This window comes from Apodemus sylvaticus, chromosome 5, assembly GCF_947179515.1.
Source record: "Apodemus sylvaticus chromosome 5, mApoSyl1.1, whole genome shotgun sequence".
Lineage (NCBI taxonomy): Eukaryota > Metazoa > Chordata > Mammalia > Rodentia > Muridae > Apodemus > Apodemus sylvaticus.
In genome coordinates, this window is record NC_067476.1 from 84,937,564 (window position 1) to 84,961,690 (window position 24,127).

Genomic DNA, 24,127 nt, shown 5'->3' on the forward strand with positions numbered 1-24,127 from the left:
AGTTTTGGTGCCAGGCAGACAGGTTGAAATGACTATTGCTAGAGCATATACCAAGGACAGAGATGAGTTAATTCATGTTAATTATTAAGAAGATTTCACATTGTAAAGGAAGCTCTCAATGATTATATTACTTCTGAACCTGATTCCCAACTGTTTTTGCTATCCAAGACTCATTTTAAAAATGTATTTTGTATTAAATTTTTGACAATTTTATATCTGCATATAAAAACATATTTTCAATATATTCACCTCCTACTGCTCGCTCTTAACCCCTTTGGAATCCACCCCTCACTGTCTATCCATTCCCAATCTCAGGCACATTTTTCACCCCATGGAGTCCAGTTTGTGCTGCCCATATACAACTAGGTATGGGGCCATCCACTGGATTGAGGTCAGCCTACCATGAACTAAACACTAAAGGATTCTCCTCACCTAACAGCCATTAGCTGACAATAGTAACTGAGGGAATGTTGAAATGCTGACTGGCTTGACCTTGTATAGATCCTAGATAGGCAACTTTAGGCCTATGACTTCAGGAGTACAGTGATCCCCTTGGGCCCAGAAGACACTGTTTTGACCCAATCCTTTCTGATTCATAATCATTTGCACATACTCCCCCACCAAGGCTCATTTGTATGTTTTTAATGAACACAACAGAGCTCAAAGTTGGTGACTTTTCAATCAAAGTAAATTCAGTTATTTACTGACTCAGTAACTGGTTCACAAATCAGTTCTGCCCAATACAACACAAGGGGATTTGGGTTTGACTTTCTCTTTTTTTTTCATAGTTTTATGTTTTATTATTAAAAGAGTAGAATGAGAAAAGGAGAAAGAGAAGAAAAGAGAGAGAAAAGATAGATGAGAGATGGCCTTGACCATGTGGAAGAGAGAAAAAGGAGAGAAAAAGGGAGAGACAAGGGAGGAGGATAAGACAGGTGACTTCTTCTTTTTAAGAAGACATTAATGCTATCTATCATGGGGGCACTACTCTTCTGGTTTCACCTAATTCTAACCTTTTACTCTACCCCACATACTATTATCAAGTGGATTTATGTGTTTAGTTGCCAACATGTAAGTTTTTGGAGAACATATTCAAATTCTAACAGTGTATAAAAAGAAGGAATAAAAGTGATTGCAAAACACAAGCAACAGTTTACCTTGATGGGTGGGGTAATTCTTAATACCTTAGTAAAATCCAAGTCTCTGGCTAACCAGATGGCTCAGCAGGTAAAGGAGTTTTCACCAAGAATGGTGGCCTGAGTTCATTCCCTAGAACCCAATGATGGAAGGAGAGAACATAATCCCACAAGTTGTCCTCTGACCTCCAATACATGCTCTGGCAATCCCATCCCTACCCAAACAACAGAATAAGTAAGAGTAAAAAATGTAATACAAATCCTATCTTTTCTAAAAAACATAACAACAGAACTCCAATGCTGTGCCATTCTGTAACTAACACATGTGGCTTCTGAGGTCTCTGCTGTGCCATCAGCCTGAGGGACTGCCACTACTTCCTCTACAAACTCCTTGCCTCATCGTGGACTTACTTCCTAGGGCTCACTGCATATACCACTGAAAACCTGTCTTCATTGTTAATCAATCCCAAGTAGTCTATAAATACTGTATAAAAGATGTCAAATAAGTCAAGATTGCATGTACAGAATTAAATATGGCTATATTAAATATGGCTATAACTGAATGGACCATGTGACAGAATTCTGAGAATGTGTTCTGGCCAGATCACACTTTGTAAGAAGGCTGTCACATGCCCACTGCCTGATAAACATTTGTTCCTTTACGAAATCAGGCAAGAGACAAGTAACACTGCTTTCTCAATAAACATTTCAGTTGAAAAACTGAAAGAAGGGATTTGTTAGGCATGAGTACACAGAGCATAGATTAGTAGTCTTACAATACTGATGGAAGCTTCATTCTTCTGAACTTTTGTAGTTTTACACAAAAAACCAGCAATAATACTGAAGTAAGTCAATAAATAAATTCTAAGAAGTGTTAAGCACACAGCTCATGCCACAGCTCACAAAAGCAGCCAACAAATTCCCTTTATGGAAAACAAGAGTACTTGCTAATTTACAGATTTCTAAATCCTACATAAGTATGTGAAAGAGAAATGGGTTCACTAAATGCACCTAATTCAAACAGTCTCTGATTATCCAAAAAACAGCTTAGTTTTATTAAAGTACAATTTCTACTCATCTCATGGAGAAACTCCTTTATACAAGAATATGAAAAAAAAAACTATATGTTCATGTTTTCGAAAATAGTAATGTGTATTCAAGTAGCTTAACAAAATCCTATTGGTGAGAGTTGGTAGAAAAATTTGGGCTCCACGCATACCCTAAGGTCCCTACTGGAGGTCTCTGTCACAATGTCCAAAATCTACAAATATGTTATATCACAGAACAAGAGAGAATTAATCTGAATGTGGATTAAGGGTGTTATCGACTAATCTTGAGATGGGGAAAATCCATTATCCTGGTGGGCCCAACATAGCAACAAGACTTCATCCTCTTGATGGAAGGAAGGTAGGAGGAAGCAGCAAGAGATACAAATTCATCCATACTAGACTCACTGTTACTGAGCTGGAGGGTAGACAGGATCTGAGAGCCCACAAATCTGAGAAGCCTTTAGATGGCAAAACAAAAACAAAAACAAACAAAAAAAACCTAACAAAAACAAAATAAAACAAGGAAACAGATTGCCTACTAGAACCTCCAAAGAAGACAAGTCGGGCTAGACACCCCTTGACTTTAGCCTAGTGAGATTCATTTCATACTTCTGACCTCAAAAGCTTTAAGACAATGAATTTGTACTTTAAGTGGATAGTGGGTAGTGAAAATAAAACTACTCCGTTTGCCTTGGGATTCTTTACTAACCTCCTTACAGATGATGCTTACAGACAAGGTGTTCAAGGTGTTTATCCTGAGGCAAAGGAATAGGTAAAATGCCAAGAATTAGCACATGAAACCTACACATGTGAATTTCTAAAGGCAGAAGCAACTGACTAAGAAAAATCTTGGAGACTACCCATTTTTTGTATCTAAGCATACACATTCTTTCCTTTTTGTACAGAATTTTGGGAACTCACACTCTCAAAAAGATCTCTTAAGCAAGGATAGGACCCTTCCCAGGTATTTTTCCCAACCTAAACTTTCACATTCTGTGATATTTTGAGGCAGGGAGTCTCAAAAATGTGGTCCGTTAAACTCACAAGAGCATAAGGTGTAGACTCCTGAGTCAGAGTTTCTGCTAAGTGTAGGAAAGTTCAGTTTTAACAAATGAGTATGAGGATGGGGCAGAGAGAATATTATACACTATATTGTTAAAGACAATATCCAGGGAGTATTTATTAAACATTACTCCAAAAATGACAGGTAAGTTGTCCTTGTTAGCCACTCTTTAGAAACCACAGCACACCCATTTTACTTTTTTGTTTTCAGCCAGCTCAGAAAGTGTGGGCTAGGCCTATGTACCAGAGGATGGTAAGAATGATTACTTAAATGTCTAATGGTTTTTAAAACGGTCTTCTCTGTCCCCACCCTAACCCACAGACCATATTCATACATGTAAGGAAGAATAATGCCAAGTCTGTCATTTTATATACTGCATGTTAAATAATGAAGGACAGTGGGTACATCTGTGAGTTCAGTATCATTGCTTAAGGGCAATTTTATGTAATAGGCTGTATGAATCTCATGCTACATGTATTACTTGAAACATTCTAGCCATGTCTATGATTCTGTATTTTATAAATTAAGTCTTGTATGTTGCATAAGCGCCAATAAGTGCAGTAAGATTTAAGGTTTCCCAAAAAGGACAGGTCCTTTGAATGAATAAGTATGGATAACAGTGGCTTTGAATGTATGGGCAGCTTTATTACATTAGAGATGAATGGTAAAATTAAAGGAATTTGACATGTGATTCATAAAGGCCTAAAATAAGGGGATTTAAAACAGACCCTTCCTAGGTGACATCGAAATTACTCAAATTCTAAAGCAAGGTCACAGAGAAGCCAAGTAGCCCTGGAGGCAGGCCAAGGACAGAGCCGAGCTCTCCCCAGTCTGAAGACTGTTCTTTGCCGCAAGCCATTGGCTAAGTCAGCAGACCGGTATCTGGGGGAGGTTGAAAGGAACAGGGAGACTCCGTACTTACCCTCACAAACGCGTGTCTCCAATTAAGAAAGCCCCTGACTCAGGCCCATTGCTCAGCTAAAGAGAGAAGTTGAGCGAGCACAAGCCACTCACCCTGCAGCAGCTGAGTACCGTGAAACCACCTCCAACTTGCTCCACGGTCAACAGGCCACGCAGCAGCACCCTGAACCAGTCCCAGGCTTCGACGGCTGCTGAAGCCCAGAAGGTAACGCACCAGCGGCTGGCTACAGCGAAGCCTCCAGGAGGCCGCCATCTTCCCGGCCTTCTCTGGGACAGCTCGCAATTCAACTTGAACGGCGGCCTCAAGGCCCGCCCAGGCCCCGCCTTGCATGGGCTGGCCCCGCCCACAGTGCACACTCCGCACCTTAGGACTGGAGGACTAGTCCTTTTAGCACCGCCTCCAACCTTCACGGGCACGCCCACCGGCCGGCCTGCGCCGACGCAGATTCTCTAACAGGGCGAGGGCCCTCTTAGTCCCCGCCTCTCGCTCTTGCTCCGCCCCCAAGCTGCCCGCTCAGCCGCCTTATAGTGTACTTGCCGGCCGCTTAGACTTGGAACGTGCGCGGGACAGATAACCGAGTGGAGTTAGAACCATGTCTGGCTGTCAAGCTCAAGGAGACTGTTGCTCGCGACAGTGTGGCACACAGGTAAGGACAGCGGTCTACTGTATGCGGGATAGGGTCACTGGCCGCGGGGTGGGGCTTCGGCCAGGAGCTATAGGCCGCTGATCCCTAACCCAGTCTGTGACAGTCGGAGGTCCCTCTCTATGCTAGTAGGGCTGCTCGACCCGGAATTGTCAGGCACCACAAAGAGCACTCTTTTGGGCAGTTGTCCTTGCCTGCCTTACTTGACTTTATGAGGTGGGAGCTCATGGAAATGATTATTCTTTAAGGAAAATGTGCCCTCGGGGAACATGGGTTTTTCCTTCAGTTAAACACGCTGCAGTCTTACTGAGTGCCTTCTAGTGCTAAGAAAATGGTGAACTAGAAAACTAGAAGAATAACCAGTTTCGATACTAACTGATAAGCCCTGCAGATGACTCAGGGGAGGTCTACAAGATTATCTCCCTTTACTAGGCTTTCTTCTAACTGAGTGTCTCAATTTAAAATAAAACAGGAAATTTTTAGTACACAGCATCTGTGAATCATTGTCTTTGAATAAGTAGCTTTCCACAAATTCATAAAGAAAACCTTGAAATTAGGCAAGACTGAAAGGGAGATTTTGCATTTAGGACACAGGCCCCTGGTGGCCATCCCTACATATTGAGAATGAGGAAAGTAAAAGCAATGGATCAGAATCAAGATGCATTGATAGCAGAAATGTTTGACACCCCTTATTAGTAAATCTTGGTGAAGGTCATCATAGAAATACAGATTTTTTTCATACTAAATATTGTGCCAGATCAGCAAAATAACCTGTGATCCAAAAGCTATGACTGAATTTATCAAGACAGAAAGTAGCCACACACAAAAGAGACGCTGAAGGTGTTTTTCAAATGCAGAAGAAGTAGATAGTTTCAGATAGTGATTTGTCAAAGACTTGAATAGCATTTTAGATTGACCCATATTTTGAGGAAACCCAAAAGAAAACTCTACGACCACCATATACCTCGACTGGAGATCCCATTACATGTCTCCAGCCTTTTCTTGCTGGGTGGAGGTATGGGCTTATTGTCAAATCCTGCTTTTTTGAGGGATACTTAAAAAACCATATTGTGTGTGAATTCTCTTGATTTAAAAATATTGGCTTCAGTTCTTAGTATGTACAGATCAAATAAACGACTTTCTATAAGCCTGATTTGGTCTATGTCTCAGGGAGTAACTGTTGCTGTGGTGAAACACCATGACCAAGGCAACTTTGGGAGGAAAGTGTTTATGTCGCTTCCTCTTCTCCTTCACTGCTCATCATAGAAAGAAGTCGAGACAGGAGTACAAGCAGAGCAGGAACCTGGAGGCTGGAGCTGACGCACAGAAGGATGCTGCTTACGGCCTTGCTCCCTCTGGCTTGCTCAGCCTGCTTACTTAAAGAACGCAGGACCACCAGTTCAGGGGCGGCACCACTCACAGTGGGCTGAGCTCTCCCCCCCCCCCCAATCACTAAGAAACTCCTCTATAGGCATGCCTTCGGTTCATCGTATGGAGCCAATTTCTCAGCTGAAGTTCCCACCTCTCAGATGACCATAGCTTGTGTCCAGTTGATGTAAAACCAGCCAGCATGGACACCTTACTACTTTTTATATGTATGTTAACTTATATGTATCCTTTAAGACTTAGCTATGTGTTACCTGCTTGGAAGGCTTCCCCAACAATGCATAAAACAACCCAGCACAGTCCACAAGATACCAGTTTGAACCATTTGATATTAGCCTTTTCTTAATATGAGAAATACGATCTTAGTGCATCTAGTGTGAGCAAAGCACTGTAGTAGGTATTACTTACCAAGAGCATGTCTCTTATTCCTTAGAAAACCATGCCTTGGGGAGAAAACCCAGGAAGGCTTGCTTACTTGCTTGATTTTTTTTTTTTTTCATTTTTGCCTCACCTATCATGATGTCCTATATATAATGACTAAAGTTGGATTTGAATTGGTCTGACTCAGACTGTCCTGTGTGTTAGAGATTATTAATACATTATTAACAACACACAGAGCACAGCTGAGATTCTGAACAGAGGAAAGTTCCAGAAGACACAGCAGGATTCCCCCCCCCCCCTTGCAGCTTTCTGAGAAACACAAAGAGAAGGCCCTTGTAGTTCATGAGTAGTAGGCGTTTGTAGTCAGTTTGCCTCTGACTCCCTGGACTGAGGAAAGGGAAAACATTTGTCCCTTTGTGACTACAGAATCACAGCAGCCTGCTTTCCCCTCACTATAGCAGTGAGGATGACAGAGTCACTGCAGGGCATCTGCCAGCAACTAGGAACTGGAAGCAGAGGCAGCTTCAGTGGCTCCCTCTTTCCATCAACAATATAATTTAAAAGTAAGGGAGTAGGGGTATAGAGCCGTATTGCCTGAGTTCCAATCCTGGCCCTGCTGTCAGTGATCGGGTAGTCTTAGACAGGTTAATCTTTTGGTATGATAGCGCTGGGATAAGGTAAAGTTGTCCACACAGCTTCAACAGGACTGCCTGACCCACAAGGAGCACTTGGCAAGCCCTGTTGTAGATAGATCATATTTACTGGCACCTTTGATCTTCCTCTTGTTTAGGCAGTTACCGCCCTCTTCTCCTGATCTCAGTCTCCGTTTCCTAGCAGAAGAGAAGCTCTTTATTAGGCTGTAGCTCTCCTGTGCCTTCCATCTCTTCTTGTCCTCTAAGTCTGCCTCATAGCATATGCTATCATTTGGATTTGAATGTTTCCGAAGCCCTATATGATAAAGGCTGATCATCACCCAGTTTTGCACCGTTTGGAAGTGGAAGCACCTGTACAAGATGGGGGCATTGAGAGATCCTTATGTCATTGGGCACGTGACCCCAAAAGGCAGGGAACACCCTATGTAGCTGCTTTATCCTTTGCTTCATGGCCATTAGGTGAGCCATTTGTGCCACCGTGTACCCTTTACCATTAATACCCTGCAGCCCACCAAAGGCCTAAAAGTGACAGGCACACCTGATCATGGGCTAGGACCTATAAAACTGTGAGCCAAAGTAAACCTTGTCTTATGTTGATTGTTATAGTGTCTGGAAAATGATGACTACTACTACATGCAGTAGGAAATTGTTTTTAACTGGACAATTTTTCCGTTTCCTTTTCTAGGACTCTTTGCCATAGTGACATTAGTGAAAGAGTCTTTAGAATTTCATTTACTTCTAAATGAAGCGAGTGAATCCCACTTTGGTCCAGCTTCCAAATACAATTCTTGAAGGCATTTGTTACTTAGGGGGAAGCAGTGAGATAGTTCCGTGGGGGAAAGTGCTTACTGCCAAGCCTGACAACCTATGTTCTGTCCCTAGGACCCACATGGTAAGACAGAACCAACTTCTGCAGGTTGTCCTCTGTCTAACCACATAGGTGTCATGCCCACATACATACAAAATACATACATACATACAAACATATATACATACATATGCATGTACAAATAACTAAATCACAGCTTTTAAACATGTTACTTAAAGTAGCTGAGGTCACTTAATTTACAGACGCCCTTGGCCTAGTGCAACCCTCAGCCAGAGCGCTGCTGGCTGTCTTCCTTGTGCTTCTGCCGAGGAGCTGAATGCTGTTCTGGAATAGTCTACAACTGTGCTCATCAACTCATTCCATCCTCATTAGCTCATCCTCAGAAGGGACGGAATTTTCCAAAGTTAGAAATACCTGCTTCCCACCTTCACCCACAGAACCTAATTTGTAAACAGACCCATTTCCTGAATTTGCCTATCCGCCTGCACAGCATGTTGTCACCACCCTTCATGAGTTCAAGCACCCTTCCCAATCTACAGCTTCTACTTCTGTGACTCCCGAACCATTTTCTGTTGTATACTATCATCCTATAACTGGGAAGTTCTTTACTACATCAGGCTCCTCAGAGGAGATCGTATCACACCGGTATATCTTTCTTCAGGGCCTAACAAAACTCACGGTTTGTTGAGTGACTGAGTGAAGCATATGATAAATGTCGAGTGACAAGTGCAGAGAGCAGATGCTGTCACATAGAATTGGAGGGACCATGGCCACATCTTGCTGGAATAAAAGCTGACCAGCAAGACTTGAGAGAATTGCAGCAACAGTGTAAACAAAACTGTCTTCTTGCCTGGAAGAAAGACATAACTTAGTTACCTATTGATACACAGGAAACCATCCCAAGATTTAGCAGGTGAAAACAGCACTGCCTGTGCCCCATAGATGCTCAGCGTTAGGAATCTAGGAGCAGCTCAGGACTCATGAGGCAGCGCTAAGGCTGGTACCAAAGTAATAGTCACCTCAAGGGTGGACGGCACAAGGAGGGTCTGCTCACCCACATGACTTCTCAGGCCATGGTGGCCTTCTGCACGGGCTGGAACAAGTGATCTGGGGGGGGGGGGGGATCCAAAATCTAACATTGAAACTGCACACCTTATTACCTCATCTGAGATAGTGGTACAGGAGCCACTCCTGCTGGAACCTGTTGGCACATGGTCCAACCCCAGCACCATCAGGATGCAGGAATCCCTGAGAACCATCTTGTAATTGATTCGATACAGAATTTGACTAGAACTCAGAGATTTATATATACAAATAGTGAAAACTTTCTTGAAAAGTAAATTATGACATAAAGGGACATAATAGATGAAGGAAGTGATGTCTAGACATTTGCTGGTTTGAGGATCTATGCTCAGTGGACTTCAAGCAGGAAAAGCACACCTCTACTTCCAAATGCCAGTCCTGGGAACACACTTATTGGAATTATAAAGATGGGATAATGAAAATTTAAATTTCCCCAAATAAATTGCATGGCAGTTAAAAGATTACCATTTGTACTGACATTATTTTCATTACCATTTTTTATGTTTAAAATCCATACTTTAATGAAGACAGTGATGATAGCCGATAGCTAAAATAGAATTAGTGCCAGCCACTCCTTGGCAACCACAGGTCATTCCCTAGAATTAAGAAAACAGCCCACAGACCTGCGAGTGAGTCAGTGGACACAGCCATTGCTGCATAGCCTGTTGGCCTGAGGTCATTCTCTGGAGCCCACTAGCAGTGGAGTGAGGACACTGCCTCCACGAAGTGGCCCTTTGACCTCCGCATGCGTGCCCTCACCCCCACCCCCCACCCCTGGTAATAAAAGAAAGAAAACTGGTGTAGAAAATGCAGAAGCCACTGCTCCATATAAGAAACAACCCAGAAAGTATCCCTAGCCTGTCAGCAGGGACAAAGCTGACAACAGGCTCTGCCTTGAACTCCTGTCAGTGTTTGAGTGACAGAAAGAAGTCTCTCAGGGTGGTGAGAACCCTGAAAGGGCTTTTGAGACAAGGTGCCATTGCACAGAACCCAGCAAAGCCCAGAACAGGGTAAAGCAACAGGCAGAGGGGAAGCGGCCCATGCCGAACCTTCTCCCTTCCTGGATCCAGTCTCCGGGAGAGTTGTGAAAGACTGAGGCCAGCTACACTCGATGGGCTGTGTGAGGGTCGTCGGTAGGCCGGTTCACGGCTATGCACGTTGTGCCAGAAAGTTGTGTATACTGCAGATTCTATTTGTCCTTTGGATTTTGTCCAATTTAGCTTTATTTGAAAATTAATTATTCATGCCTAAGTGTGTTGAGTTCTGTTTTGAAAAAGATTCTAACACACCTTTACTGCTTTCCGTATTAACGGTTAAATTAAATACCATCAACACTTTTTTCTCTGGGGGCCAGTATTGAGGATCAAGTTTGGGCTCTTGCTTATGCTAATAAACATATGCATTACCACTGAATGTCTTTAAGGTGAAAGAAGGGAAAACATGGAAATACATGGAGCACTGTTAGGTATAAGTACGCATTTCTGTGACACAGAAGGGAAATGTCTTCAACTGGGATGAAGCCATTCCCACCTTCATGTCTGTGATATATTCTGACGTCACTGAGTCTGTTTCTACCATACCATGCCTCTAGCTTCTCTTCTGTCCATTGTGGTGAGTCTTTAGCTTCATGTCACATAGGTGTTACGCTCACTGAGAGCCAACTCTAAAAACAGCCGATAGGTACCAGTGGCATCCAGCGTGCAGGGGACAGTAAGCCTTCCCTTCATGCCAGTTCCGAAAATAACGCTTCCATGTTCCCACTCTTGGGCTGCATGGGTTAAATGACTGCACCTGAAAGTCAGCAGATGCGAGATGGCCAGGACTCCATGACTTCCCCATAATGGTATCTTGCTGCTCTGAGTAGCTGGGGAGGACAGTCCTGCCATTGGTGTGCTGTAGCAGGAAGCTTGGCTAATTGCTCTAATACCTCAACACTGGGGAAAGACAAAAGGAAAGGGGGATCTATAATAATAGACCATTTTCTGTAATGTTCACAATTTGTTGCGCAAATTTGGTCTTAATGATTGGAACACAGCAGGAGTCTTCCCATTAGCTGTATTTAATATGTAATTAAAATATCATTTATGTTTCCCCAAAAAGGAAATAGCAAATTATATGGGGCATAGAATTTTTTTTGGCTAGATTCCTTGAGAAAAGTTAAGAAATCCATTTTATTATTAACTTTAAGTAATTAATTTGTGTTCAAGAACTTTTAACTCTTTAAAGTGGAAGGAAGTTAGTGTTGTGCCACATGGTTTTCTGTGGAGTGCTTTTACTGTAGAAACTTTTAAGTTTTATTTTTAAACCTGTATATCTGTGCGCAGCTTTGTGTGATATGTGCGCATGAGTGTAGATGCCCAAGGACTCCTCAGAAGACACGTTGGGTCCTCTGAACTGGAGTAACATTGATCATGAGCTGTCTGACATGGGTAAAAGGAACTGAACTCTTGGCTTCTCAAGACTACAGACCTTAACCTCTGAACCATCCCTCCTACCCAACTTTAATGGAGTGTGTGTGTGTGTGTGTGTGTGTGTGTGTGTTGGTAGGTAGGTATGTACACACGCAGATGCCTAAAAGACCAGAGGCTTCAATACACCCTGGAGCTGGAGCTATAGATCGTAGTGAGTGCTGGGAACTGAACTCTGGTCCTCCTAAAAACAGTACATGCTCTTCACTGCTGAGCCAGAGTGCTGGGGGTTTTATCTTCATTTCATCTCATTTTATTCCTCCAAGTGTTCTCTCTTAATGGTTGAGTAGAAGTGAGGCTCAGTGTCTTAGTTAAGATTTCTGATGCTGTAATAGAGCACAGAGCAAAAGCACCACGGGGAGGAAAGGGTTAAATTCAGCTTCCAGCTTGTAGTTGTCATCCAGAGGAGTCAAGGCAGGGCAGGGGTACAGGCAGGAACCCAGAGGCAGGGTCTGCAGCAGAGGCCCTGGAGGAGTGCTGCCTACTGCTCTGCTCCTTGTGGCTTATATAACCCAGAACCACCAGCCACAGGTGAGGTCGGTTTCTCATTTGAGGTCCCTCTTCCAAGGTGAGGCTAGCCTGTGTCAAGCTAATGTAAAAACCCGCCAGCACACTCAGCATCATGTAAACAGTGAATTAGAGATAATGTAGTTTGAACTTCTTTGATAACTCCTAAACCTGGGCTGATTCATACAAAATGTCTGGCTTTTTCTCATACTCTGAATTTTATATTTTGAAGGCTACTTCATCAAACTATCATTCATACTACTAAAACCATGCATGCATACATACATACATACATACATACATACAACATACATACTCAAATACAGTGAGGGTGAAGAGGAAAGAGGGGGTGTGGGAGAGAGGAGGGAAGGAGAGAGGGAGGAAAACAGAGAAAAAAGAGAGAATCAGACAGAATCAGAAGTAAATATTGGAATATAAACCACAATTTTAGCTATCCAGTCTGTTGAAATAACAATTGTCCTCTGGACTCTTCTTGATTTCCCCCTCACCCAGGGCCACCATCCATACTCGTTCCATACTCATTCCTTGTTACTTGCTGTGCTTTTCTCTGTAGCAGGGGTTTCTTGTTTGCCCTTCCCTTGAGACTGCAGCCCACGGAGTCTTGAGTTGATGTGGGGATTTTCTGTGTGGTACAAGTCTGGAGTTCTGATGCATAGCTTGGAGTGAATGTCAGCTTCGGGGTGCCCTGCCCCCGAGACATCCTACTCCTGTTTCCCGGGGACCCTGTGAAGCTGTGATTTCCACTCAGCTATTCCTTTGGGGTATCTGTAAGCATGACTGGCTAGGCAGTCATCCTGTGCTTTCCAGCTGTGGCTATGCACCATACCGCCAGGGTGGGGCTCTTGGTCACCAGGGTGGGGCTCTTGACTGCCAGGGTGGGGCTCTTGTTTCTCCTGTTTCTCTCTTTTTGCTTTCTGTAGTTTAATCTAATAAGAGAAAAGCAGGGGAAACAGCAGCATTGTTTCCCCAAAGAGGAAGTTATTGGAGTTAGATGTATAGATAAGGCTTGATGCTCCTCCTGACCTTATTCACACGGTCCCTTATTGATTGTTATTTGCTTGATTTTAGTGGTCATAGTAATTATTATAATTGAATAAGAAGATACTTAAATCACTTAGGGAAACAGAACATTTTTAAGATAAATTGAAATTGCCCCAACACAGACTGTTGGACATGTATCGATAGCGAAGTCTCATGTGCGGTGCTCTAGCAAGGCATTGTGTGTGAAGAACTTAGTCGTGTAGCCGGAAGTGTGTTCTTTTTAGTACTGAGTTTCACTGACACTGTGTCCTAGCCCCCTGGCATTTCCCTGCCTTGTTCTTAAACCTCTTCCATAGAGTTAGACCCCTGTTCTGACCAATCCCAGATTGCCAAGTAATTAAGTAAATCCATTTGTAACTATTATATAAGTGCCAGATTTAAAAACCATTATCTTCTGTTTAAGGATAAGGAGCATCCCCGGTTCCTGATCCCAGAGCTTTGCAGACAGTTCTACCATCTGGGCTGGGTCACTGGCACTGGAGGGGGAATCAGCTTGAAGCATGGGTAAGTTTCTGGCTGACATCAGCTCTGGGAGTTCTCTGTTTCAGCACGCCAGGGGTGGTGTGTCCAAACCCAGCTGATAATCAGTTTAATGTGCTACTAAAGCTGTATGCTTTCTGAACGATCAGTGGATGTTTGCATAACCCAGTGGAACCAAGGGGCAGAAGCAACAAGCACAGCAAATTCCCAGTTGTTAACTGGGAAAATTTGGTCCTCTCTCTTTGGGCCACCAAAGGTAGGTAATAGTTCACCACGGTAATTGAAGATTTATTTCAAAAGTTCAGAGAAATATTTAAAAATCACTTAAATAGAATTAATCATTAAACTCTAATTAAATTCAAAAATCATATTTGCTAAGTTCAAAAATGGGCCATGTGCTGTTTTTGAGCAGAGATATTATGATTAATAGGCCCAGCACATGCTGATATCTACTCCTTTGAGGCACTGTGTTTAAAACAGAAAGAAGGAATGGTTTTCTGGTGTTCATTGAGTTCAGAGAGTGTCTTGTCATCAGGCAGATGAGGCGTAAGCAAGGCACTGGCAGTGACTCAGGTGGCGCCTCCTGCGCCCAGGCTCCCTGAAATGGTTGATGGTTTCCTCCGGAAATGCAGGAGCACCGTTGCTGAAGGCTGGCCTTTATTCTGCATTCTAATTCTCCTATTTTCTTTAGCAATATTGGAACATTAAAGCATTTATATGTTGAGTGCATGTGTACATGGTATGTATGTATATACATGTACATATATGTCTGTGTATGTATCCCTCAAGGAATCTGCATTTTATAATAGGAAATGGGTTATAAAATAAAATCAGAACATCTTTTAAAAAAGGAATTTTATTTCCTCCCACAAGATAATGATTTTGTAATTTTGTCTACTTCAAATTACAGTGTCATTCATGAAAAATTAATTCAACAGTGGGAAAGAGCAAAAGGTGACTTAGTCACCAGCTTATACAGCTGTGGATATAAGAATTCTCTCAGTACAGACAAAGTTGTTCCCTAATGGCCTGTGCGTCCATGTGTGTCCTGTGCCTAAACTTCGACGTTTTCTTATGTACAATGTACCTGTAACTATTAATAATTTGTTCCTATTTAAGAAGTCAAGTGCCTGTCATTTAATTTCCCTGATATATAATTTATTTCTAAATGCTGCTTTAACTACTATTTGCATGTACAGAAAATGGCTTTGTATATAATAGAGCTCCTACCAAACTCAGCTAAAATACTCCTTTCTGGCTTTTTAAAAAATATATACAGCAAAGTTAAAAGAAGTAGAATGCAGACTTAAGAGGACTTTTTAAAGCAAGAAATTGTACATGACTTCTGAGCTAAACTGAGCTAAAATACTCGTTTCTGGCTTTTTAAAAATATATACAGCAAAGTTAAAAAGAGTAGAATGCAAACTCAAGAGGATTTTTTAAAGCAAGAAATTGTACAGGACTTCTTCTAGAAGAGCTTTACTGTTCCACAAACTGATTGTGTGTGGCCAACGTAAACCGTTTATTGGCACATCTCTTAATATGTAATCACTTTTACAGCACTACAATCAATTTATAGGAAAGTTGCATCATATGTAGTTTTTCGTTATTTTGAATGGGCAAGGAGCTCCCCCTAGGGGCCACAAATGGGAAGAGCCAGAATGTTAAGGCTTCCTTTGGCTTCAAGTTTGTGCTTTACAGACTAAACGGGCTAGTTTTAATAAGGCATTGAATGTTATCCCTAATATTTAAATGCCTTTATGCGCCCACATTGCTCAGCTTCGTGTGTGGTGATAGTTTTGTCTGTGTCTGACTCTTGGTGCAAATAAAGTTGAAAAGACATGTAAATATAGTAGGTAATGCACTAGAATCATACAACCAGTAAAGTCTTTGGGAATATAGAAATGGGGGGGAGGGAGGGAGGGAGGGAGGAGAGAGAGAGAGAGAGAGAGAGAGAGAGAGAGAGAGAGAGAGAGAGAGAGAGAGAGAGAGAGAACTAGCACAAAGGTACATGTAGGGGCTGACACTGAGCAGACACAGGAGTCATCACAGTAAGTCGGTGACACTCAGCAGCCACTACGCTTCCGCTTGGTCTGTGGGTTTAGATGTAGCATTTCATGTTTTCATCAGGATGTGCCAGCCGCACTACACCTGTTGCATGCTCTTAGAACCACATTTGGTTAACACATGTTGTAGATGAGCTACCTAGATACAATGTTTCAGTGCTGTTTAATGAGCAGAGGGTAAATAAAGACAGACACCTGGACACAGATGGAGTAGGACTCCCTTTTGGTTGGTTGGTTGCTTGGTTGGCTGGCTGGCTTAGTTCTCTCTCTCTCTCTCTCTCTCTCTCTCTCTCTCTCTCTCTCTCTCTCTCTCTCTCTCTCTCTTGTTTAGGATGAGAGCAGGGGTTTAGAGAAGTAAACTCCAGAACTCACTCTCTAGAGCTTCAAATCTTGTTTTATTTGTGGTTTATAAAACCAGGCAATATGTTATCTCCTAAAGCAAAGGCTGTCATTTTTATTTCTTCTATATTTCTCTCTTTGTAAGCGTGGCATGTCAAAATTTTACTTAGTTTGTCTAAGAACTACTTAGAGTCGATCAAAGTCTAAATTAATTCCCATTTACAAAGGTAACAGTACAAACGGACTTGGCACAGCTAGAATTCTCTGTGTCCACAAGGCTGGTGAGCTGATCTCTGGGGCTCTGCGGTGTGGTCCCTGCCTTGCTAGAGGCTGGGGAAGGCAGGTTGCCACACTGTGCCTCCCTCCGGCAGCTGCCTCAGGAATCTAACGCATGCTTGAGCTCCCGGATTCTGCCGGCCTGTCAGGCCTTTATTGTCTAGACTGTCATTTACCAAGACGCTCATTTCACCCACATGCCCATCAGCCCAAGTCTGAATGGTGTAGCAGCCACCTGACCAGCTTCATACAGACCATCCTCATCGTGCCGAGGGAGCTGGGATTCCTGCCCATTGTGCACCTCTGCCTCTATGGCAAGAGTCCCAGCTGCTCACACTCCGCAGTTTCCTTTTTTATAGAAGCTCATTTGTATGCTCTGACAGCTGAACTGATTGGTGTCAAGGGGACCATTCGGTGAATGGAGAGAATATGAGAGATTTGGAAATGATGTTGCAAGTCAGATTTGACAGCACCAGAGAGGACTCTGTGGAGATTGGTTACCTCCCATAACAAAAGACATTTCTCTCCCGCCTCTCAATCAGTCTCAGCCTTTCTCTCTCTCTCTCTCTCTCTCTCTCTCTCTCTCTCTCTCGGTTTTGTGTGTGTTGTGTGTGTGTGTGTGTATTTGTGTGTGTACACAGGCTTTTTGTTCATTTCAGATATCTGCTCACTGCATACCCCAGGCTAGTCTTGAACTCATGATCTTCCTTGCTCGGCCTCCTAAGTGCTGTGATTAGTGGCATATCCAACTACATTCAATACCCTTTCTGCATTTTCACTTTTTGTGATTGCTTTACGGTCAAATAATTTCCAATATTTACATGCTTGTCATAGAGGAAACTCTTCTACAAAATTACCCAGTGATAATGCTGTAATTTAGCAAACTGTCCAGCAGAGGGCTCTGCACTTCATGACTTCAAGCAATAAATTTAAACCTCATTCTTTGCAATGCAGAGATATTCTTAATCAGACATATATTTTGCCTGATTGAATTTTAGAGTTACTATATTTTGCACAGGATCTTGACATTCTGTTCATCTATGCCAAAAAGTGCTAAATACTACATATTCAGATTTATCTATCCTCTAGATAGTCTTCTCATTATTGTTGGTGTGTGTGTGTGTGTGTGTGTGTGTGTGTGTGTGTGTGTAAAGAAACATATATGTGTGAAAGCAGGAAAGACAAAAGCAGATAAAATGAGTTTGCTTTGGCTACCAGTGTCTCATAGTGTCTTAGATCTCACTCTGGGCATCCTAGTTCCTTCACTCAACCAAGCAGTCGTTTGTGGCTTGGTGTGTAAAGAACATTAATGGTTAGACTGCAAGGCTACACTTTATTTGTGTAAAACCAGAAATTTAGCTAAACAAAAACCAATTTCTGTATTTCTGTTACCAGCAATGAAATCTACATTGCTCCCTCAGGCGTGCAAAAGGAGCGCATTCAGGTATGCTAAAGGGCACTCTCAGAAGCCCTCTCCCTCTCCTTCACTGCTGTTCCATGAATCAGAATTGTTTCTAAAAGGTTGTGTTAGTTTTGAAGGGTGGTTCTATTGTGATCATTTAAATAACCAATCAACAAACATTTGCTAAGTAACTATTAAATATTTGTTAAGTAATTATAATTTTTTGTAAAGTGGCGAGTATGCTCCACATAAGCAGTGTGTGTTTTAAAATCTCCTCAGGGCTGGAAAAGTGGCTTACTGGTTAAGAGCACTCGTTCTTAACCTCTGCTCTTGCAGAAGCCCTGAGTTTGGTGATCAACACCTATACAGTGGCTCACAACTACCTATAACTCTAGTTTCAGGGGATATAAAGCCACTCTTCTGACCTCTCAGGGGGCCAAGAATGCACCAGATACACATATATACATACAGACAAACACATAAAAATAAATATTTGAATTCTCATCCAGAAAACTGTAGCAGGCCTCAGATAGAAGTGTGGTGTCATCCCACATTTATCAAACTAGTGAACTGGGCCCACTGATGACTTGGGTCACATAAACTGGTACATATTTTCAGTGGCAAAACAATACCAATTTAAAGAGGGGAAATTTTGTTTCATTTTTAAGAACTGATATTCTATATCCATGCTAGAATAATACCCTCCAAATCAAACAAAATACATAAAACATTGATTTAAGGCAAAAAGAGTTCTCTCTTAACGAAAGTTTATATTGTAGTCTATGATGAGCCCTGGTGTTTGGAAGTTGCAAATCAGAAATATGCCGGCATCACTAAAAAATGTTGGAGCGACATTCCTTAATACTTGAAGAATAACATCATTACTGAGTTTCTCAGGAGTTAAAAAAATTCTGACACCCATCTGCGATGCTGATTTCTTTATATGCTTTTTCTGAAAAATAGTTGTGAAACAGCAGGCCTAAGTCCATGAACTAACTACAGTATCATTAATTATCCAACGGGTTCCATATCAGATTTTATCCCTCAAATTTCCAAAGTTTTCGATACAAAACTTTATTTTTTTAAATTTTATTGGTTTGTGTGTATCAGTGTTTTGCCTGCATGTTTCTCTATGCACCCTGTGTGTACAGTTCCCATGTAAGCCAGAAGGGGGCGTTGGGTCTGCTGGCACTGGAATTAAAGGTTGAAAGCACGGTGCTGAGCCCCACATCTGGGTCCTCCTCCGAAAGGGCTGTTAGTGCTCTTAACCACTGAGCCATCACTCTGGCTACAGCATAAAACTTAAAAACATTTCCCAGCACTAAAGTTGTGGGAAACAAACATGAACATTTACTTTGAATGTTAAGCATGTTTGCACATGCATATACAAATACAGTAGAGACATTTTAAGTGTTGTTTTTTTAAAGAAAGCCTCTCTCTCTCTCTCTCTCTCTCTCTCTCTCTCTCTCTCTCTCTCTCTCTCTCTCAATAGCCAGAAGACATGTTTGTTTGTGACATCAATGAGCAGGACATAAGTGGGCCTCCAGCTTCTAAGAAGCTTAAGAAAAGCCAGTGTACGCCTCTTTTCATGAATGCTTATACCATGAGAGGTATGCAGAAAGGAGTTGGTGTAAAGAACACTTGCAGAGTCGGCCTCCCTAAGTCAAAGGAATTATGACTCCAGTGTACAAGAACTCGAAGGATTTCAGCCTGTCTCACCCTCTCATCAGCCTGTGAAGAAGGTCCAGTGTTATTCCCTGCTAGTTAGTTCATGTCAACTTAACACAAGCTAGAATCGTCTAGAAAGTGCAACTTCAGTTGTGGAATTGCCACCCTCAGAGTGGCCTGTAGGCAGATCTGTGGGGACATTTCCTTGATCAGTGACTGATGTGGAAGGGCCCAGCCCACTGTGGGTGGTGCCACTCCTGGGCAGGTGGTCCTGGATTGAAGAAGGAAGCAGGCTAGGCAAGCGTTGAGAGCCAGGCTGTCAGCAGCAGTCCTCTGTGGCCTTTGCTTCACTTCTAACCTCCAGGTTCCTGCCTGGAGCTCTTCCCTGACTTCTCTCAGTGGCCTGGGATATAAAAGCCAAGTGAACCCTTTCCTCTCCTAGCATTTTGTCTTAGCAACAGAAAGTAACTGGGAGGTTGTCTTACCCACCACCAGTTCCTATGACAGAAAAAGTTAAGTCCATTACCAACCATATGCACATAGAGCTGCATGGGGATGTGTGCTGATTTTCTCTTAAAGACCTAAGTTCTCCTCACTGAGCATCCATCCTTCATCCTGCAGGAGCAGGCGCGGTGATTCATACCCACTCGAAAGCTGCCGTGATGGCTACCCTTCTGTTTCCAGGACGGGAGTTTAAAATTACACATCAAGAGATGATCAAAGGAATAAGGAAATGTACCTCAGGAGGGTATTACAGGTACACCTTTTTATTAAATTATTTGGCATGCATTTTTCCTTCTCTTTGATAAGTCAGTCTATGATATGCTTTTATGCGTCTAATGAGATGCAGTGGGATCAGCGGTCAGTAATACCCCACTGAGCATTATACATCCACAGGAATTCTTGGAGACAGACTCCTCCTCCTTTCCCCAGCCATGGAGACCTATTAGCAACACAAATAATGGAGTGTTCTCTCTATTAATGTGAACAGAAATCTGGTCTGGAATGTCTGTCAATGGGGGGAGGGGGGCAGTCCCAGGTTTCAGCACCGAGAAAGCAAGATCTCTTCACCTCCACTTTGTCTTCAGGAAGCTTGGACTGGGACCACCATTAGAGTTCATATTGGCTTAATGTATTTCTAGAATATGTTCCTGATTCTTAAAAAGAAAGAAAGGAAAAGGAAAGAAAGAAAGAAAAAGCAACTTTTTGTTCATTTTAATTAGATGACTGTATTTCAAAATGTGTGATGTAACTGACATAAAATTGTAGAACAATGACACTTTCTAAGTTTAAATAAATCCACCAGTCTACAAAAATGTAGTCATTATACATAAATCTAGACTTAAGTGTCTTGAAGAAGCAGGTTCCCAGAACCCAGGTACAAGTTGAGCTATACATTTGGTTGGTAGCATTCCTCTGAATCTTCACCCTTCTTAATTTCCTGCAGACCCTGGTGCCCCCTCCCCTTCAGAGGAGAGTCCTCCCTGATACTAAAGTAACACATGGTGATGTGTCTTCCTGTGACTGCAGGGAACAGGTTGAGCCTGTTTAAACCCATGTTCTGGGAAATTCATTTGATTTGATATCCTTGACTATTTATTATGTGCCTAAAGCCATCTCAGCACTATGAAAATTATGTAGAAAAGGTAAAGGTTAAAGCCGTGGAGTATGGGCTGAGCACTCGCAAGGTTCAATCCTCAGCAGCAGAACCAAGCAAAACAAGTCAGCATTAAACACTTCCTGTTAGTCCATTTTGGAAGCGCCATGCCTCGCCTCTACTGGAGTGCAAAAAATACTGAGGGTCAGTCAAAGGACTGGTGTGGCTCTGTTTTAAATGTATTTAACTCGTGAGGATCAATATCTTGTTGGTGAAGTGAGGGAGAGGCTTGAATGTGTGCTTTGAAATTATTTTGTGCCTGGAAATATTTCTGACTGTATGGTGTATGCTATGGGAAAATACAAGTCTGCCACCCTTCTGGGTAGTCTCAGGAGAGATGTGAGGCCAGCAATTCACTCCTTCCACACTATGAATATTGTATAATTACTTCTGTCTGAGCTACAATGGAATCATGGGCAAGTCTATACTACTATGATAATTGTTGCCCAAATTATTAATCACATGACAGCTTCCTAGTCTATGCCTGCCTCAAAGTGGTCGTTTCTGATAACAGTTTGAACATGCTCGTTAAGTTTACTCACTGCTTTGGTGATAAGGCAGTGTGAGAGAAATCCATGATTAAATGAACACTTGTCTGAGTTTCATTGGCTACGAGGGACCTCAAGAATAGACTTAGTTTTACTTGTAGCAAAGTTGCTTTCTTGAATCTCATTTTATTCTGACTTTATCTCACGTATTTACTGAGGAAAAAAGTAGAGCGTTCTAATACTGCAGATCTGAGATAATTCTGGAAGCTTTATCCTAACCTTGGGAATTGTTGCTAGAAGGATCTTTCTACCCTGGTGCCACAAACCACACCTCTATTGGTTGGTTTGCCTGTCAAGACATTTTAGTATTCTGTCAAGATGAAATACAATGATTTCTTTTTATATTGTTGGGAAATATTCCTACTGTTCAATATATAGTTCAGTGTAACTTCCTTTCTACACTTCTGTGTGTGAGGTGTATCATTTCCTATCTCATGTTTAAAATGTTATGATTATCTTTGCTTCAAGGAAATACTTGTATGATCTTGATTTCTTTGTTAGGTTTTGGTATACTATACAATTTTCTGCCATTTAAACTTAGGGCTGCCTGCCAAATTCCAAACGTATCTTTTGTAATAGATGTTTATACAAGATATACAGAATTCTTGCAACATCTTGTTTTGAAGTTGGAAAAGTTGGAGTGCTATTCAGAGATAAACCATATCTGACTGATTACTAATAGGAAAAATGGGAACTAGAATACTGATACTTTAATGGGGAGGGGAATGTTTTATTCTGTCTTGCAGATATGATGATGTGTTAGTGGTACCCATTATTGAGAACACTCCTGAAGAGAAGGACCTCAAAGAACGGATGGCCCGTGCCATGAATGAGTACCCAGACTCCTGTGCGGTTCTTGTCAGGCGTCATGGGGTATACGTGTGGGGAGAAACATGGGAGAAAGCAAAAACCATGTAAGACTGAATCTGAGAATATTTGGTACAGATCACATGCAGAATATGGGAAGGAACGCAACATGTTTAGGAATTAAAATGAAATATATGAGTCTTTCACAGGTTGTTGATCAACTGGTTTCAACTTCAGTAATCTGTTCTTGTTATTTGTGGAGAGCTGATTCTCACTCTATTCAGTCATCGAGGAGTGTTGACTGGGTCAGCTCTGAGTTAGGAAATTGTTGGGGTCAAAACAGGAAACCTTTGGTATGAGATAAGTAGAAAAATGTAGGAGGAGCAGAGCGGAGCTGACTTCGGGAGATGTGGTGATCAGGGCGGAAGAGCTCTGTCCTGACACACACATGCAGGCCTTGCCTTTTCTTCTGCAGGTGTGAGTGTTATGACTACCTGTTTGACATTGCTGTCTCCATGAAGAAGATGGGACTGGATCCAACGCAGCTCCCAGTTGGAGAAAATGGAATTTTGTAAGCCAAGTGGACACCCAAGTATCTCCAACAATAAAACAAACTCCGTTATCCCTTAAATAAAACTCAGATGCTTTTAAATGAGTTGGAAATTTTCTTGATGTCACTATTTTGTCACAGAATACTACAGATAATCTCCTCTGACTTTAAATATTTGCTTATATTCTTACAGTTTTAGGGGACAGGGAGGTGAAATAAAAACTTTTTTATTTAATATTTTTTCATTTTAAAGATTATAAGAGAAAAATATTTGCCATTAAGTTAATTCCTTTTGTATGCATTCTCAGAAAATTCTATTTTATCTTAAAAGCACTGGCAATCATAGAAATTTTCCACTTATTTATGGGATAAACATTTTAATTAGATGTACAAAATGTACATGAATTATTTAAAATTAGTGTGTCCTTCATACCTGCTGTAAAAATAATTGTATAGATTTCCCTTATATGCCATAGTACTTCTTTATACAGGCTAATTAAGTAACCATCTAAAATCCAGAGTCTAAAACCCTGAGTGCAGACACAGAGTCACAGATGGAATCCACATCTCGCTTCCTGTGGCAGGTAGTTAGATGCATTAAGAGCATTGTGTGAAATTCCCTCCAGTCTAAGTTGTCTGGGTAACAAATGAAGTCTGTGTTTATCCTTGGTTCCCATCCCCAAAATACCTCATTGCGTATTTGCAGATATCCTTATATCTCAACACTCAACCTATAACATGATATAGGGCGCTTACGGTATATTGCTATCAGTTTTAAGATTCAAATTAAGTGATACCCAATGCAGGGTTTCCAGGAGGGTAGGCAAGTATTCTGCTGCTGAGCTACATTCCAGCCCTCCTTCTAATGAGTGAAGATGATCACCACCATCACCCTACCTGTTAGGTCATCAGCTTCCACATCATTCCCTTCATCTTCACTCACCTTACCCAGACTTCCAGACCCTGTCTCTACCCATTCTTTCTTTAAATCCTTGCTTCATAAAAAAAGCAAGAGTGTGTGGACCAGTGTTTGTACTCTTCACAGGGAATATCCTAATCCTCTGACCTCAGTCACATTCATCTGGGAAAGAGCTTGGTTAAGCTGCCTACTTGGACCTGCGCCCAAGCAAGAAGGCTTGATGGAGACAAATA

General features: G+C 42.0%; 2 protein-coding genes across 4 annotated transcripts in view; one reads left to right on the forward strand and one right to left on the reverse strand.

Moving 5' to 3' along the window:
* Pdhx (pyruvate dehydrogenase complex component X) overlaps positions 1 to 4,466 on the reverse strand; it is a 49,096-nt gene extending 44,630 nt beyond the window's left edge. Inside the window, exon 1 of the mRNA XM_052183097.1 lies at positions 4,263 to 4,466. Within this exon, the coding sequence (XP_052039057.1) occupies positions 4,263 to 4,422 (160 nt within the window). The 5' untranslated portion in view covers positions 4,423 to 4,466. The remainder of the gene's footprint in view (positions 1 to 4,262) is intronic.
* A 190-nt stretch (positions 4,467 to 4,656) lies between these two features.
* Apip (APAF1 interacting protein) lies at positions 4,657 to 23,080 on the forward strand. 3 transcript variants are annotated; one of them, XM_052183098.1, is made up of 7 exons: positions 4,657 to 4,816; positions 13,586 to 13,686; positions 17,739 to 17,787; positions 19,238 to 19,355; positions 20,035 to 20,170; positions 22,365 to 22,532; positions 22,901 to 23,080. In XM_052183098.1, exons 1-7 carry the CDS (start codon positions 4,763 to 4,765, stop codon positions 22,998 to 23,000), a joined length of 726 nt encoding a protein of 241 aa, XP_052039058.1. In that variant the 5' UTR covers positions 4,657 to 4,762; the 3' UTR covers positions 23,001 to 23,080. The 3 variants fall into 3 exon arrangements, with proteins under 3 accessions (XP_052039058.1, XP_052039059.1, XP_052039060.1); XM_052183099.1 differs by having other exon boundaries at positions 22,365 to 22,465; XM_052183100.1 differs by lacking the exons at positions 4,657 to 4,816; positions 17,739 to 17,787 and having other exon boundaries at positions 13,594 to 13,686.
* Positions 23,081 to 24,127: the final 1,047 nt, after the last annotated feature.